Genomic DNA, 16,517 nt, shown 5'->3' on the forward strand with positions numbered 1-16,517 from the left:
TTCCTGTTTAAAGCATCAAGTTGTGCAGTAATAGCAGAAAAATCAGTTACCTGGTGAACTCCTGCACTCTTCCGCTGGTTGTTTCTTTCTGATTGAGGGTGATAGCTGCTAGCAGTCATCTCCTCCAACAACTCATATCCTTGTTCCGCAGTTTTTTTCAACAAGTTTCCACAAGCAGCAGCATCTATCATAGTACGGTTAGGAGTAAGCAAACCATAATAAAATGTTTGAACGACTAACCTAAGTGGTAATTTGTGATGTGGGCATCTTCGTAGTAGATCCTTGAAGCGTTCCCATGCCTCATATAAAGACTCTTGATCGAATTGATCAAATGTTGTAATGTCTGCCTGCAGCTTCATGGTCTTTGATGGAGGAAAGTATTTAATGAGAAATGCTTTCGCCATGTCTTTCCCATGTAGTGATCGAACCTACAGGCAAACAATTTAACCATGCTTTAGCTTTATCACGTAAAGAGAAAGGAAACAAACGCAACCTAACAGCATCATCAGAAACTCCATTGAATTTAAAAGTATTGCAAATTTCAAGAAAATCTGCGATGTGCGTGTTTGGGTCATCTACTGCAGATCCTCCAAACTGGACTGTGTTCTGAATCATCTGAATTATAGCTGGTTTGATTTCGAACTAGTTTGCTCGCACCATAGGCCTCACAATGCTGGGGCGTGCTCCATCCAAAGAAGGTTGGGCATACTCCAGCATCGGTATGCGGCGTGGCATCTCAACTTGTCTATCTTCACGTTGTTCCTCCTCACGTCCTTGCTCGTGTCTCTCCATCAGTTCTTTAAGTCTCTGTTGTCTTCGCCTGCGGAAAGTTCTTTCAATTTCAGGATCAAACTCAAGCTCCACGTCAAGTGACTTTGGCATGCACTAGACAAGATATCTGGAATAAAATATGGAGTGTTAGCTCAAGAAAAATAAAATAATGCTAAAGAAAATAACTAAAAATAAAATTGTAGATTGACAGTCCCTAGCAACGGCGCCAAAAACTTGATCGAGCAAAACTTGCACTATAGAATCCTCAATAAAAATATGATTTTGTATGCTAAAAATTAATTGCAAGTGCACGACGTCAAGTAATAGTATAATGTATGTGAGTAAGAGTATAGTTCCTTTGAAGACTGTATTTAACAATTATTCTTTTCAGTTATTAGATCTTTAGCAACGAAAATTTGAATGAATGATGATTACTACTATGCTCAAATAACCATGCAAATAAAATGATTCAATGAGTAAAGAATGAAAATTAATATCTAAAATGTTGAGTAAAATTCAATGAGAAATGAATTTGTTGGGAATTTCGGTTCACCTACCCCTCGTTAATTAATTAATTCGTTCGATAGTGATTATATGTTTCCGACGGGATTTCCTATTCAATTGAACACACTCTCTCGAGTTATGCCAAACTAATTCGACTCAATGAAGTAATTAAATGTCTTTAATTATTTATCAAGAGTGAATCGCATTTCGATTTATGAAATCCCCTAGTTTTCGACCCTAAGGACTATGACTATCGGCTCGTATCCAATTTCATAGATCTATGTAAATTGTAGATCCACGTATTATACTACTCGTTCCTATCACAAGTTATTCTCTCGAATTCACTCGCAATGTAAAAACGTTGTTAAAGTTAACTACGCTCTAACAATACAATAAAACAATAGTATAATCAAGAATAACGCAATAATCGAATATAAATTGATTCAAATCAAAGTTTGGGGTAGGCTCCCCTTAAATCCCAACAAATATTAAAGGTTTAGCTACTAAAATTCATGAGTGAAATCAGCAAAACAATGTTTAAAGATGAAAACTAAATCAGAAATACTAGAATTGACTGAAAAACGCGAAGGACGGTGCCCGGAAATCCTCGAATCTTCAATCCAAGCGCAAAAGTCTCTCCCAAGCTCCGAGCCGCCTTCAATGAAGTCGGAATGCCTCCTTCAATTCGTGCCTCCTCCTTTCCATATCTTCCCTTCTCCAAAATAAGGTAAAAGATCGGACAAGAAATCTTGCCAAAATTAGGTGGCGCTCGGGCGGTAAAGAATTACCGCTCGAGCGCCACACTCTCTGTAAAACACTTGGGGTATGCAGCTTCTCGCGCTCAGGCAGGTAGAAAATTACCGCCTGAGCACCATATGTTCTGTAATTCACCTCGGCAATCCACATCTCGCACCCGGGCGGTAGAAAATTACCGCTCGGGCGCCAACTTTTCTGTACATCATCTTGTTGGCTTAGCACTTGGCTCCGATTTCAGTTTTTCCGGCCATTTTTCCTGCAAATTCGTCACGCACAAGTGAGAAATGATCACATGCATATGCTTACTCTAAAATGAACAAAATGTAAACGAAATGTATGCATGCACAATGAAAACACACACAAACTAATGCAATAAAACACGTAAAAATCACACATATCAGGTCTTCAGGACTTTCTTGGCACCCAACTACAAGAAATTCTGGATCATTTTCAAAAAGGTGATGCCAAAAAGGGATAAGAAGAACAAAAAAAGGTGGTGGAAGTTTCTAGTTTAGGATGTAATATAGGTATTTATATTTTTATGCATGTAGGTGTATTAGGATGTACTGCTTTCACTCTTACATGTAGAAATGAAATTCATTTTTCTTATAGCTTATGTTTCTAGGGCATAGATTTTTTCATCACCAACAGAAGAAAATTGTTAGATCATTTAATTATGTTGATAACAAACAATAACTTATTGTATTAGATCAAGTTTTCTTTATAATGTATTACAGGTACTCGAGTACACACTGAAAATTCATAAGAAGTCATTCAAATGGTCATAAGATGCAAAGTTATCCAACTATTTTATCATCAACTACGTGTTTGATCTACCCAACCGCTCAGGCGTACGAGTCTGTGGTTTAAGGGCTACTAAACCATTCACCTTATCGAATGATATCTATAAGCAACTGAGTAAAGTCATCTTCAAATACAATTCCGTCGTTTAAAGGCTACTAAACCTTCACCTTAATGCTCATTTATTGAGCTACATTCGAATGTTGAATGAGAAGATACAAGAATTACTATAAATAGAGCATGCCAAGAATAGGTTAAAATTCAAAAAAAAAATTAACAACTACGAGATTTTACACAATTGAAGAATTCTTTGAAAAGATTTCTTAGCACTCTTAATCTTCACAAAATCTCTACTGCTCAACATACCTCACATCAAAGAAAACTCATCAAATCTTCAAGGATATCAAGGGCTTCTGTCAAACTACTCGATCGTTTCTGTTGAAAATGTTCAAAGAGTTGTTTGATGATTTTGAGGATTCATTAATTTACTTCATTGGTTTTGTATTGGTTGTTAAAATGTGTTTCAACTGTTTGAATTTAATTAGGAGTTTTGAATTAGGTAATGAATAATTCAAAAGATTTGGAATCTCTGACCAAAATTTTTTTAGCCAGCGATCAAATATTTGAAGACCCGAGTGCTTCAACCAAAATTCTATCTGGTCAAGAGATTGTTATCTTTTCTAGATAACCTGCCTCAGACGAAGTGGTTGATCCACGGTCTGAAGTCCTGAAAATTCCAGCTACTGACTTAATCGCTGATCGCAAGTTGATATTTTATATGTTCCACTCCTCCAACATCTGTCTTTTCAATCGGGTTCTCCAATTCTTGAAGAAGAATCTCCTTATGATCTTAATTTGAATATCTTCTCATAATTTGACGAAAATTATCCAAAATTTATGCTCAATCATGTCTGCTATTAGATCAAGAATCTCTCTAAAACGGTCAACAATGTCGAAATCAAGCAGTTTTCTGGCATTTGAAAATTTTCGGAAAACATTATGCGAGATCTTGGTTCTTTAGAAAAGAGTTGCAGGCTTTGCACCACCGATCTAATCTTTGTCAAATGTCAGTCTGAATCTTTGGTCCTAAACTTATCAAGTCAAATTACTAGATAGCAAAAAGTAGTAGAGGCCCAGCTAGAGGAAATAAAATTCTCTTTGTGTAATAGGTTTTCAAATTTATGTTCTTATAACATTATCATTTCATTATCTCAATGAAATACAATTTTTTTTTCTGATCTTACCTTTTTTTTTACAACTAATTGTATAATACTGGAGCTTGGTTTTGTCATCACTAAAAAGGAGAAATTTGTTAGAATATTTTCTATTACCCTTACGTTTGCTTATTAACAAAATAAACAATATCAAACTGTTTCAGAATTCAGCAGCTCATTTTATTGGAAAACAGGTTTTTCAGACCATTGGATTATTTCAAGTCTTTCCAGGAGTTCAAACCATTCTTTCTAGAAATTAAACTGGTGGACTTTATCGAACTCCAGCTGCAAGGCATCCTCTAACAAGTAATCATTTCAAACTATTGAACAAAGTGCACACATTCAAACCGTTTTTTCCAACTACATTACAGAAAGGTCAATATTGAGAATTCCCAAAAGAATGGCACATTTAGAGTCGTTCAATTGAAAGCAAAATATAGAAAAATTACACAGTATCTTACCAACTTCAGAAATGACAGGAAGTAACTCTATTCGGATATGATCTGTCAGCTTTATCAAAAGTATGGACTTAAAGTCAAGAGAGAATTTAATGATGAGTACGGAGTATGTCCATATTATTGAGAAACAATACAGATGATCGTTGTAAAAAAAATTCGACCATTGAAGCACTCTACTGAAACTATTTTCAAATCACTGAAACTTTCAAGAAAACAAGAGTCTGCATATTTCCAAGATTTTTTAGCACACTTATGAGTTCTTCTTTCTGATTGCTCAACCAAAGCACACACGTATCAAAATATATCAGAGCTATAAAGATCAATCTGTACTACCTCAACGAAGTAAAGCTGTTACAAAGCTGACCGTTGGGTCATCATTAGTATTTGTTATGTCGTCTGGTGAACCGAGTGTTCTTAGACATCTAGCCTTGTAAAGTAATCACTAAGAGTTTCAGTTTAGGTAGTGTGATAAGTCCTAACTGAAATGGGTCATTATAAGACGTTGCAAAGCCAAAGTCTTTTAACAGAAACCTTTCTAAATGGAAGAAGATGTGACATAAGAGTTTTATCTTGAAACATCTATAAAAATTTATGTGTCCTTTACTTACGCAATTTTACCTTCTTGCACATTCAAATTTTCATATCACTTCTTGTTAAATTACAACCGGTGCGTTTATCACTAGCCTTACCCAAACATTTTCCCACTTATTTATAACAAATAGTCAAGCAAGTCTAATCATTTAAGAATACATCTTAACAACTTAAAAATTGTAAGAATGACTTAAAGTTTTTCAAATAATTTTAAAAAAATTTATTCACTACCCCTCTAAACTTTAACTCGATGTTAACAAATTCTTATATGTATTCACATGATATGATCTTTATTGAGTTGTATTACTTTTGTCAGTAGTTATATAATTGAGATTTGTCGATTAGTTTTTCAATTGTAAATAATCTCGACTTTCAGTTATAAGCAAACGAATATAGACTAAATGAAGATTTATGGGTATATAGATAGCTAAACATAAAAATATTCATAAAGGCGTAAATGGAAAAAATTAGATTTAAAGATGAGTTTTTGGTTTTGACTTCTAATTATTTATACGTTTCACATTATTTAACATTGGTTTCATTTCGTCAAAAAAAAAAAAAAAAAACATTGGTTTCATACAATATTAAGGAAATAGATTTTAAATTAAATTCAATATATTAAAGAGAAAATGATATTTCGACAAATTCTAAATAAAAAAAAGTGTACACACGTGCGATGCACAGGACCTTTACTAGTAAGATCATATATAGCTCACAAATCAGCCAAAGAAAAAACATATTGCTGTGGTACATGTGAATATGAAACACAAAATCTCTCAATAAGATACCATCAATCCGAAAATACAAAAAAAAACACATCAGTAATTCTATACACTCTTTTATTTACATGTAAACAAACAAGTTCAAGACACAGAATTACGTCTTCTCTTCTGGAAAATAAACCGACTTTCAGAACTAGGCTTGCCCCCTATAGGCTTATCTTTAATCCGGAACAAGGAATGGAGCTTGCTTAGCTTCTTTGTAAATGATTTGAATAACTTGTTGGCCGGGTGTGCTTTCACGAGTTCTTGTTTCATGGAGACGTGATCTTTTTCAAGATCGGTTAGCCTCATTCTCATTCTTCCAACTTCGAGCTTTAGTTCACGGTTTTCCCTCCTGACTGAAGCGTAGTTATCTCTAGGTGAGATGCATCCACTTCCTGCACCACTACCAGAACGCTGGGGAAATTGTTGTCCGTTCATCGACCCAAAGAAAAACTGGTTGTGCCCCCCAACTCCATTCATGGCGTTCCTTAATCTGATTTGTTCAAAATATAGCACTTGAACTGCAATCTGCACTGGTAGCCGTTCGTTTTGAGCTGCATGGCTGCAGGCTTCCTCTGAGAGTTTTTGGCAGTCTATTGTTTTACAAAGCCTGTACCTCTCCGAGTCCTTTATGTTTGGATGAACCTGTTAGTTCATCAAGAAAATGAGAACAGTAAAAATTTGATGTTTATACAGAATGTAGTCATTTTTTTGAAGGTTTTAACTAGTTTTACCTTAAGAAAGATGTCCACAGCTCGGTATAATCCATCGAATACCATTCGAGCATGGTCTGGAAGTAATTCTGCAAGTGCTATGATTTTTGATGGAGTTAAGTTTGAATCTAGTGCAACTTCTGCAAGATAACTATCCAGCAGTTTTGAGACTTTAATGATCGAGCTTTGTTTAGGCGATCCCGGGCTGTTGAATCCATAGACCATCTCACTTTCATTCCCTTAACTGGTTATGATCATCTTCGTCATCATCCTCATCAAGATTCAAGAAAATTGAGACAATCCTCAGGACTGAATCTACATCATACAAGGGGCCGTGGTTGATTCCATGGGAACTTGCAGGAATCAGAATATCTTCAAGAATTGCTTGGTCTAATTGCAGACCAATCCGCCGCTCAAGATCAGTTCTGCATGATGTGGAAGCCGATGATGCTACTGCTGATTTCAACAAACTTGAAAGAAACGCCATTGGAACTGAGCTTTTTCTTGATTGGGATGGTAGTAAACCGACAGCCGTTTCAATGGTGACTCGTTGCTTCTTCTGTAAATCGAGATCTGAGATACTCCCTTTAACTAACTGAGAATTTCTCACAACAAGACCATGAAGAGAGTTCTGGGCATAATTTATCAAAATTCCACATACCATATCCTGTTTCAAGCCCTTCGTTTTGACAGCTGACAGAACCCTTTGGAAAAAATCGAGGCTCAACATCGTGAGAGACTTTCCCCACCAATCTGCAGAATTTTCTGCGCTGGGTTTTGATGGTAAGTTATTCTCCAGCTTAGACAATCCTGAACTTAGCTGCTCCTTACATGCATTATTTGCAATCGAATATATTAATATATTGACAAGATTAATCTCCTCAGATATCGGTAACAGATTTTCGCAGTTATGAAGCACATATATTGAGTTTGATATACTTGGGAGGACGATATCCTTAAGGTATACTTCAGTCTTGGATTCAAGATTCTTCTCCGAAAATTCTTCTACCATTTCAAGAAAATGTGCTGTGCACCGCAGCATAGCAACGTTTGTTAGCGTAATCTCGATGTTCACCCCATAACAGAACTTTGCAGCCAGCTCAAATGCCTGTGATCCACCAGGAACACCAGAGAGATTCAGCCTAGATACTTTGGAATCTTTTACTTCCAACAATAATTTCCGTATCCTACCACTTCGAGAAACCAGAGGGAACTGCAAAACAGATAGAAGCTTAAACCAAGGTTTTCGTTTTAATGGCCCATATTATCGATTTCTTGATTATATAGTCCTTACTTTGTGAAGAGCAAAATTTGCCGTTCCAACTTCAATTGTTAGATCACTGGAAACATCAGATATCGGCCTGCAGCACGAAAGAATATCAAATCAACACAGTTTAATTACATCAAAAAAAAAAGAAGAAAATGGAATAAATTCATCATCTTTTGTCCTACACATGCGTCCCCATATATGAGTTTAATGATACTGAAGCATAAATATTCAACACTTTTATGAAACCTGCGGCCTCTGTTACTCATCTTGGTCCTGAGAATCTTTCGTTATGTATAATGGCCCATCGGAACACTCGAGGGTCGAGACATAAATAAAACAACCATGTTGCTTAAATGACTAGGCTGGCATTTCAAAGGTAAAACTCCGACTGAAGAAAAAGTACAAAAATATTTAACTCATTCTATGAGAGGCATTGTACGTTTGAGCTAACTTGTGGTGTTCTGATGCCGCGGAAACTGTGTTTATTTTGTTGTGTTTGAATGGAAACCAGAAGCACTCTGGGGCCTCAACAGCTATTCTTGATTGTTTCGTACATTATACAGAGAAAAGACATCATTGACTAGTGATCACAAGTATAAGTTTCCGTGACAACGCACATGCATGTTGCCATCAATACACCGGAAATTTCGAACTTTTGAGTTGCTATTTCTTACTAGTTTTGGGTGAGTCAATAGTTTGATCCGTCACATTCAATGGTCATAACTGTAAAAGTGAACTTCAACCAATGTATGTAACACAGAGGATCAATGCAAATTATACACTGGGATTCTTGTTTTCAAGCACATCATACCCATATATGTTGGTACATACAAATCGAAGCTTCGGAACCGGTTATATTAAGTTACCATAGCTCAACCAAATTTAAGGTCTGGGTCGACTTGGAACAAGCCAAGAACCAAAAACATGCTACCCCACTAATCCTCCTGATTAATGGGCCACCGTGGAACCAAAGCCCCACATTTGGAAATCAAAATGGGTAAAATTAAATGCCACCATTTATTTCATTTCTAAGGAACTGTAGAAAGACAGGATCACATGAATGATGCATATATATATATAGTAGAGGACAAAATGAAATAACATAATATAGCATATTATTCGATTTGGTATAGTAGTAAACAGCTTTGAAAAACCAAGAAAATCTTACCATTCAGTCACATTTCTTGCACTTGAACTAGGACGAAAGGGCCTCTTTCCTGATATACTTGGCTTCAGTTCAGCAACCGTAACCACACCCATCTCCTAAATAACCTCCAAACTTCAGCTTTACCCAGAAAAAAATTTACTTTTTTTTCTTCTCTCCTTCTTCCCTGCGAACTACTGCTTCACTTATAATGATAAAAGTATGTCTCAAGAACTATTACAGAAAATCAGAAACCCTTCAAGCCACCCATTGCAGCAGCACTTCTTCCACTGTCATCATGTATTCACCCACTCATGTGTGTGTAAACTGCGTGTGTCTTAAAGCAAGCTTTGGAGTAAAGGGAAAGCTTAAACACACACGAACTCAATATTCAAGACTAAACATTCTTAAAAGCCAGAGTCTTTAGCGACTGTTCGTTCGTTTACACTTTTCTTTTAAAACAAAAAAAATAGTCTTAATCTTGAAATAAAGATGGGAATATATTTGGAACGGTGGCAACTTTTCGGTGAAAAGAGGGGAGTGAGTGACTTTTGTTTATTCGTTGATTTGGTGTTTGAATAATCGGAGGAATCCAGAAGGGTGCGGTGCTTTTGGGTGTCTGTAATCATGCATGGGTGGTGCAAAGCCTGAAAGGTAAGCACTAATAATGACATATTGGTTTTAAAATTACACAAATTATGTGTAAAGCTAATTCGAGTGGGCGGCAAATATGAGTTTATCACATACTATACTACATTATTATATCAGTTAATTACAGGATGGTCCACTTCATTAAAAACAATGAACATTTAGTTACATATTTTAGTTGTACGTATATATTTTTGAAGTGATGGAGATGCATATATTTACTTTGATCAAACACCAGACATGGATACTGTTTGATCCTGAAACTCAAACGCCATCTTAAAAGCAACCACTTAAAACTCCCACTAGAAAATCTTGATTCTTTGGTAAAATAAATAAGAAGCCAGGTACAATTCTTTGCAAGTATGTTTACATAAATAACTTGATTCTAATATAACAATGTAATATACACTTATGATCCTCATACAATACAATCTTGCAATACGTTCGACTGACTGATTTTAGCCATCTGAAGATGAATCTTATAGAATGATGCTTACTAACACTTTCTTATTATTACTCAGATCTATGGTATGAGTTCAAAAGATATGTTCCAAATAAAGTGTATTTGGCTTGCTTTTGTCCATCACATTACTAACAATCATACTTGATGTTCCTTGGATTTGTTGCGTCGTATGTCGACTTATCCAATCATCAGTTATTTTCTAGCGTAATTGATGTCCCTGAGAAATAATTCTCCAATCATCATGTAGCTTTGACACTTCCATGTTATTTATTTTGGCACTCATTTTGCTGTTCTACCTTAAGATTTGTTTGTTAGGATCCGTTGAAGTGTTAGTGCTTACTAGGGGGTATAACACTTAAGATTTGTGACTATGTGACAAATTGTTCAATACTTGTGTCTATCATCCAGTTACTAATTTATTGAACAAAAAACAAAGATTTGATGTTAGACTCAAATGCTCTATAATCACCCCTTTCAAAGGAAGTTTTATTCTACTAAGACTTGTATTATAAAACTTAGACACTGTCAAGACGAACTCTTAGTTCCCTTTAAATTTATCAATATACAACTGATTTTTTTTGCTCAGTACAATTCGATCTTAGAAGATCGATACAACAATGTAATGTGCTAGTTCTTTAACTCATATGGTAGCCTGAAAGCTATGAAATGTCTCTGTTAGTGTGAGTTTTTCTGTATGAATATCGTAACTGAACTTGATGCTTGAATTCAAAAATCACTCAGAATAATTGTGAAAAAAGTTCTTGTCTCAGCTAACTCCTCCGCTATTTATAGACTTCGCTTCCAACGGTAACATTGAATACATTAATTAATATTTATCTATTGATTTCTCCTTTCTGAATATGTCAACATTCTTCTCACAATAGTACACTTGTGGCATTCTGCTAAGCGGTGCTCCTTCTGATAGTTGTAGTCTGCTGCATACGATTTGCCGGTTGGTAGCTACTCTTTAACTGATGACGTCTCAAACTGATTGTCATTTGACTATATTGAACTGACTGTATGACCGATCAGTTCTAACTGATGGTTCAGTTATCTTTACATATCCTGTTTCATTGCCTCCGATTATTTAACTCATTAATTATCAGTTCAGGCAACTTCAGTTTGAGTAGTTTCAGTTCGAATTAATTTAGTTGAACCGATCAATTTTGCAACCTTCAAAAGCTTTAATTGTCAAACTCCGAAATTCTGATTCTAATAGTTTAACATCAAACTTGTATCGGGAATGATTTCATTGTTGCTAAAACGAAGACCAGTTTTGTTTATAAGTAGGTTTATGCAACTCTTGAATTTCAATTAGGGTAATTGAAGATTTGTTCCAGGATAAAATTAGTTTAGTTAGCTTCATATTTTCGTATTTAAACTTCTGATTTTCATCATGTACCCTATCTTTCTCAATTTTCAACTTAGTCATCTCTGCTTTTAGACTCAACATTTCACTAGAATGTTCCCATTCAGGCTTAGTTTTGTTGTCTAACAGTTTAGTTTGTTTTGCTTTAGCTTATTCAAATGATTAAGAAAATATTTGGTACTCACTGACCATGTCATAAAGTGCATTGACAAGCTCATCTCGTGTAAAATCAGGAGAGCTAAAATCAAATACATGCTCACTAGTAAATTCCATCTCAGCTTCATTGGCCATCAAAGACTTCACTTCCTCGTGATCACTGGAACTGCTTGAATCTTCTGATTCAGATAACTCAGAGCCAGTGTAACATCCCGAAAATCGGAAAGTCCACGTGAACCACATGCAATCAAATTATTAAATTTCTTTGGTATTTTATTAAATTCTTTTAAAGCATAAAATGTATGTTTATTTTATTAAATGGTGTTTAATTATTTTTATGCATTTTATGCATTATTATTGCATGATAGGATTTAATTCATGAAATCTTAAAAGTTCATGCACTATGATTTTTAAGTTTCATTTCGCGCTCGAACGAGGAACGGAGACCGGAGAATTTTTCAGGAAAATTATTTCTTTTACAAGATTAATTTTTATTAATTAATCTAAGGTATTTTTAAGTGTGTTTTGTAAAAATGGGATTTTTATTGGGTATTTTTATCTGCGTGACTTTATTTTTATCGATATGCAAATTTTATCGAATCGGGAGACTTTTTAAGGGTTCTGCTAATATTTTCAAAATCTTTCCTACAAGAAATATTTTTCGGGAGTGTGTTTGGATCTAATGGGCCTATTTTTAAGCTTATTGGACTTAAATATCTTTTTAATCTTTTAATTACATAATTTAAGGTCCATTAACCATTTGTTTATTATTTAGTTAAACTCCTAAACACCATTTTACCCTAAACCTAATAGTGTATCAGCCGCCCACCCCTCCAATCATCAACCCTCTTCGTGAATTGCTGCAGCCAAGGGATTTCGGTGCATTCATTTCTTCAAATTCAAGCTTCTCCTACACCTCGGTCCCTTCGAGCGTTTGTGCACCAAGCATCATAAGGCACGCTTGTTACTCCTTTTTTGCATCACGCACGTCAATATTAATGCTTTTGTGAATGCCTATACACGAATGTTTCGATCTATCCATAAGCATGCACGATGTTCGGTTTCTTTGCTACTCTTGCATTTTTTGTTGCTGTCATGACTTTTCTGAATTTTTGGTACAAGGGGGCTACGGTTCTTGATTGTCTATAGACTGCTAGTGTGTCAAAGAGCTGTAATGCGGTGTAGAAAATTTGCTGGACGCATACGGGCGTAGGGTCGAGAGAAGGGTTCTTCACGGTGGCTCGATCTTGGGTGTTTCAGCGTGCAGGGTCCGACCAGCGCCGCAAGGACCTCGCCGAGGCTTGGACCAGACCCTGGTGGGTCTGAGACGAGGCTTGGAAGGGCTCGGCCTGTGCTGGATCTGTCCCGAGCGCTGTAGATCGAGAAGGTAGAGGACGGGCTCGGTTTAGACGTTTTGGGTGATTAGCGAATTGATGGGGGCTGCGCCTTGCATGGGATGGTTTTCGTGGGTTCAGTAGCTTCACGGGAGTCCTAGGGTGGTCTAGGTAATATGGAGTCGAGGCTTGATCTGTCGGTGGTGAGCTAGGACGTAATATTGGAGGATATTGCAAGGGTGGTGTAAATAAAGAAGGGCCGAGACTTGGGTGAGTGCTGGAACTTTCAGCCGTAAAGTTTTAGGTCCAAACTTAGTATTCTAGGATCTTTTAAGTGTTTATTAGGTGTAGGAAAAAGTTGGGAAAATTTGGGTGGTGTTCCGAGTCGATTCGGATTAAAACCGAGACCTCAGTCCAAGTTTTAAAACGAATTGGTTAAGTTGTAATATGGACTCGAGTTTACGTCTAGGGATGTTTTTAAAAATGTTTTGGGCCAATTTAAGGAGTTGGGTAAGCTTCGGGTCAATTTTAGAGTTCCAGGGGTGAAATGAAAATTTTTGGGTTTCCATGGGGCAAAATGATCATTTTGCACCCGAGGTGAGATTTTGGTCCTGACAGCGCCCTGAGCACAAATTCATGATATTTAAATGTTCATGCATCATGATTCATGATTTTTATGATTTTATGAGTTTATACGTTGCATGCTCGAATTCAAAGAAAATTGCATTGATACGTGAATTTTTATAATAATGAAAATGATTATGTTTTGAATGATGGGAATTAGTTGTGACTATCGAAGTATATGTAAATGTTTAAGATGTATATGTAAATGATGATGATGATGATGATGAGGCCTAGGCACAGTGGATAGGTAATCCTGTCACTGATGTCCGACAGCCGCCCGGTACCGCGATTCTATGTATGTGGATCCATCGTAAATGATGATGATGTACGATAGTCACCTCTAATGAACTGAATTCACTAAAGGAATGATGAACGATGAACGATGAATGATGAATGATCAATTATGAATGATGAACGATCAATGAAAAATGATGAATGATAAATGATGAACGATGATTAACGATGAGCTGTTTTGACACGTCACGATTGCATATGGCACGTTTACATTAAGCTTTTAAAGTTCATGAAAGGTATGTTGAGTATGATATTTTTCACTGTTGTGTGCTATGTATATATATTTGCTATTAACGGTGCAGGTGTGTTGAGTCTTTAGACTCACTAGGCGTGTGTGATGCAGGTGAGCTTAATGATGAGAGGACTGGAGGTGCCGAACTCTGAGTAGGCAAACCTGGTGCGGTGACATGACCCGAGGACCACACGTTTTTCCGCATTATGATTTATGAGATTGAAAGGAGATAAACATTTTGACACGTTGATGATTTTAAGATTTTTATTTGTTTATGGCTATTTTAAACTGCATGATTTTACTGTCAAATATTTAAGATCATTTTTAAATGTTATATTTTATGTAGATCGCATGCATGTGAAAGGTTTAAATGTTATTTCGAAAATGTGAGCTTTTAGAAAGAAAAAAAATATATTTCCGCACTTTTAAAACGAGTAGACGTTTCAGTTGGTATCAGAGCCAAGGTTCCTGTATAGGGTTGTGCCACCGCCAGCTTCTGCCGCTCAGTCTTCAAACCTCAAGTCTGTAAGCTTTTTTGATTTAAATGTTTTAAATGATTTAATCTTATCACCTGCATGTTAACATGATTTACGTTTATGATGATCTACGTTATATGCTTAACTGCTTTTATGATTTAATGATTTACTGTTTAAAAAAAATAGATTAAATTGCATGTTGGTTACGTTTGGAATTGGACATGTTTAAGAATTCGAATATTGGGCTTTAGGAGACGTTGAAAATGATTTGACTATATTAATTTTTGGGTTAGTAGTATTGATGTTATACTTATGGGTCATAAGTTAATCTTGAAAATTTTTGGGGTATGTATGTTTTCTAAGAAATTATTGATGGTTCGTGGCTATTAGTTGAATTAAATTTTTTTAGGATTCCATGTAAGGAATAATAGTTCGAAGACTACGACAATCTTTAGAAGTATAAAAATGTATAACTTGTGATTTAAGGTTTTAAATGCATGAATTGAGAATTTTAAGGACCTAATTGGAATAACCAATAATTTGAGGACCTAAGTACAAAAAAATAAAATTCTTAGAGACTATTTTTGAATTTACCGAATTTTGGGATTAAATTCTGGGTTTCGAGAATTTTAAGGCTGAATGAGGCCAAATCGAAAATTTTATGGGAACAAAAATGCAAGTTTCGAAGAGTCGTAGGGCCAAAAATGTAATTTTTATGAACTTTAAGGGCCAGATTGCAAATTTTGGAAATTTTTGAGGAGTAAGTTCGAAACTTTTAAGGAACTCATGGGTTAAGTTTTTGAGAATTGATTTTGGGAGTTGATAAGCTTAAAGTATCGAACTTTATATTGTGGGAAACCTATAAAACGGAATTAGGAACGCCAAGAACTTATGGGTAATTGTGGAATTTTCGAGATTAAGGACAAATAGGATAATATTCGAGGAAAGTAAGAACTAAATTTTGTAATTTTTAAGAAATTTGGGGGATTTGTTTAGCAGTAAGTGAGAAGCGGATGGTTTAAATGACCATAATTTTTGATGATTTAGATTTTAAGGGATATTTGGAACCTTGAGATATCTGGGTTATAATGTTATAAGAAATGATAAACAAGGACATTGTAGGATGAATCAATATTGGGCTTGGAAATTTAAGCGCGAGTGAATTAATGTTGTGACAAATTAAGAAACTAAAGTGATGACAATTTAAGATAAAGTTGATCGGTTAGCTAAGATATAAGAGTAAACATTGAGTTCCCAAATTTTTGGGAACTTAAGTTTGATGTGTCACAAGTTTTATTCATGATCTTAACAGTTAAGATTCTACCTTGATGAAATTTAATTTTGCTAGAAAGTTGGGTATGATTGATGGTTGAGTTATTTGATAGACGCATGTAAGAGGTGAGAAAACCATGTTCTTGAGGAATGTTGAAAGTCATTAATGAAACTTGGGACTAAGCGGATATGTGTGTTGGAGTCATACTATCCAATACTACTTGAGTTTGCGGGTAAGCCTCAAAATTTTCAGTGTTTGGATAGGTGGTCATACAAAATTTGAGTGAAATAAAACTAAAGGGAATTAAAGGTGTTCAAACATAGGTTACGCAGGGGGATGAATGGTTAAGATTTATCGGTAAGAAATCTAAACTCTTTGATATGGGGGGTTCCTAAGAATTTTAATGGGTTATAAGTGAAGTTGATTTATTAGAGTTAGTCTAAAGCTACCATAGCTTAACCTAGTAAGTTTTATATGCCTAGAATTAATTAAGCATTCGAGGATACCGTAAGTATGAGGTCGTTCAATGAGGAAATTTCAAGGGTCTTAGGCCTCAACTTTAATGTAATTGGGAAGATAATAGTTTAAGCATGTAATTGATACTAGAAGGGTTTTATTATTAAGGTAGAAGATCGATATTTGACAATCGAGTTTTATGAATT

The 16,517-nt window shown here is 35.5% G+C and overlaps 1 protein-coding gene and 1 non-coding gene across 2 annotated transcripts; one reads left to right on the forward strand and one right to left on the reverse strand.

The window, feature by feature from the left end:
- The first annotated feature begins 249 nt into the window (after positions 1-249).
- LOC140815139 (small nucleolar RNA R71) lies at positions 250-355 on the forward strand. The gene has a single exon (XR_012114270.1). It is a non-coding gene; the product is annotated as a small nucleolar RNA R71 (small nucleolar RNA).
- Positions 356-5,748: 5,393 nt separating this feature from the next.
- On the reverse strand, positions 5,749-9,583 carry LOC140832194 (BTB/POZ domain-containing protein At1g03010). Its single transcript, XM_073196074.1, is given in 5 exon segments — positions 5,749-6,504; positions 6,594-6,810; positions 6,812-7,785; positions 7,867-7,933; positions 9,011-9,583. Coding segments are annotated over 5 exon segments (1,896 nt in total). The 5' UTR covers positions 9,103-9,583; the 3' UTR covers positions 5,749-5,958.
- Positions 9,584-16,517: the final 6,934 nt, after the last annotated feature.

This window comes from Primulina eburnea, chromosome 1 (genome assembly GCF_022965805.1).
Source record: "Primulina eburnea isolate SZY01 chromosome 1, ASM2296580v1, whole genome shotgun sequence".
Taxonomy (NCBI): Eukaryota; Viridiplantae; Streptophyta; class Magnoliopsida; order Lamiales; family Gesneriaceae; genus Primulina; species Primulina eburnea.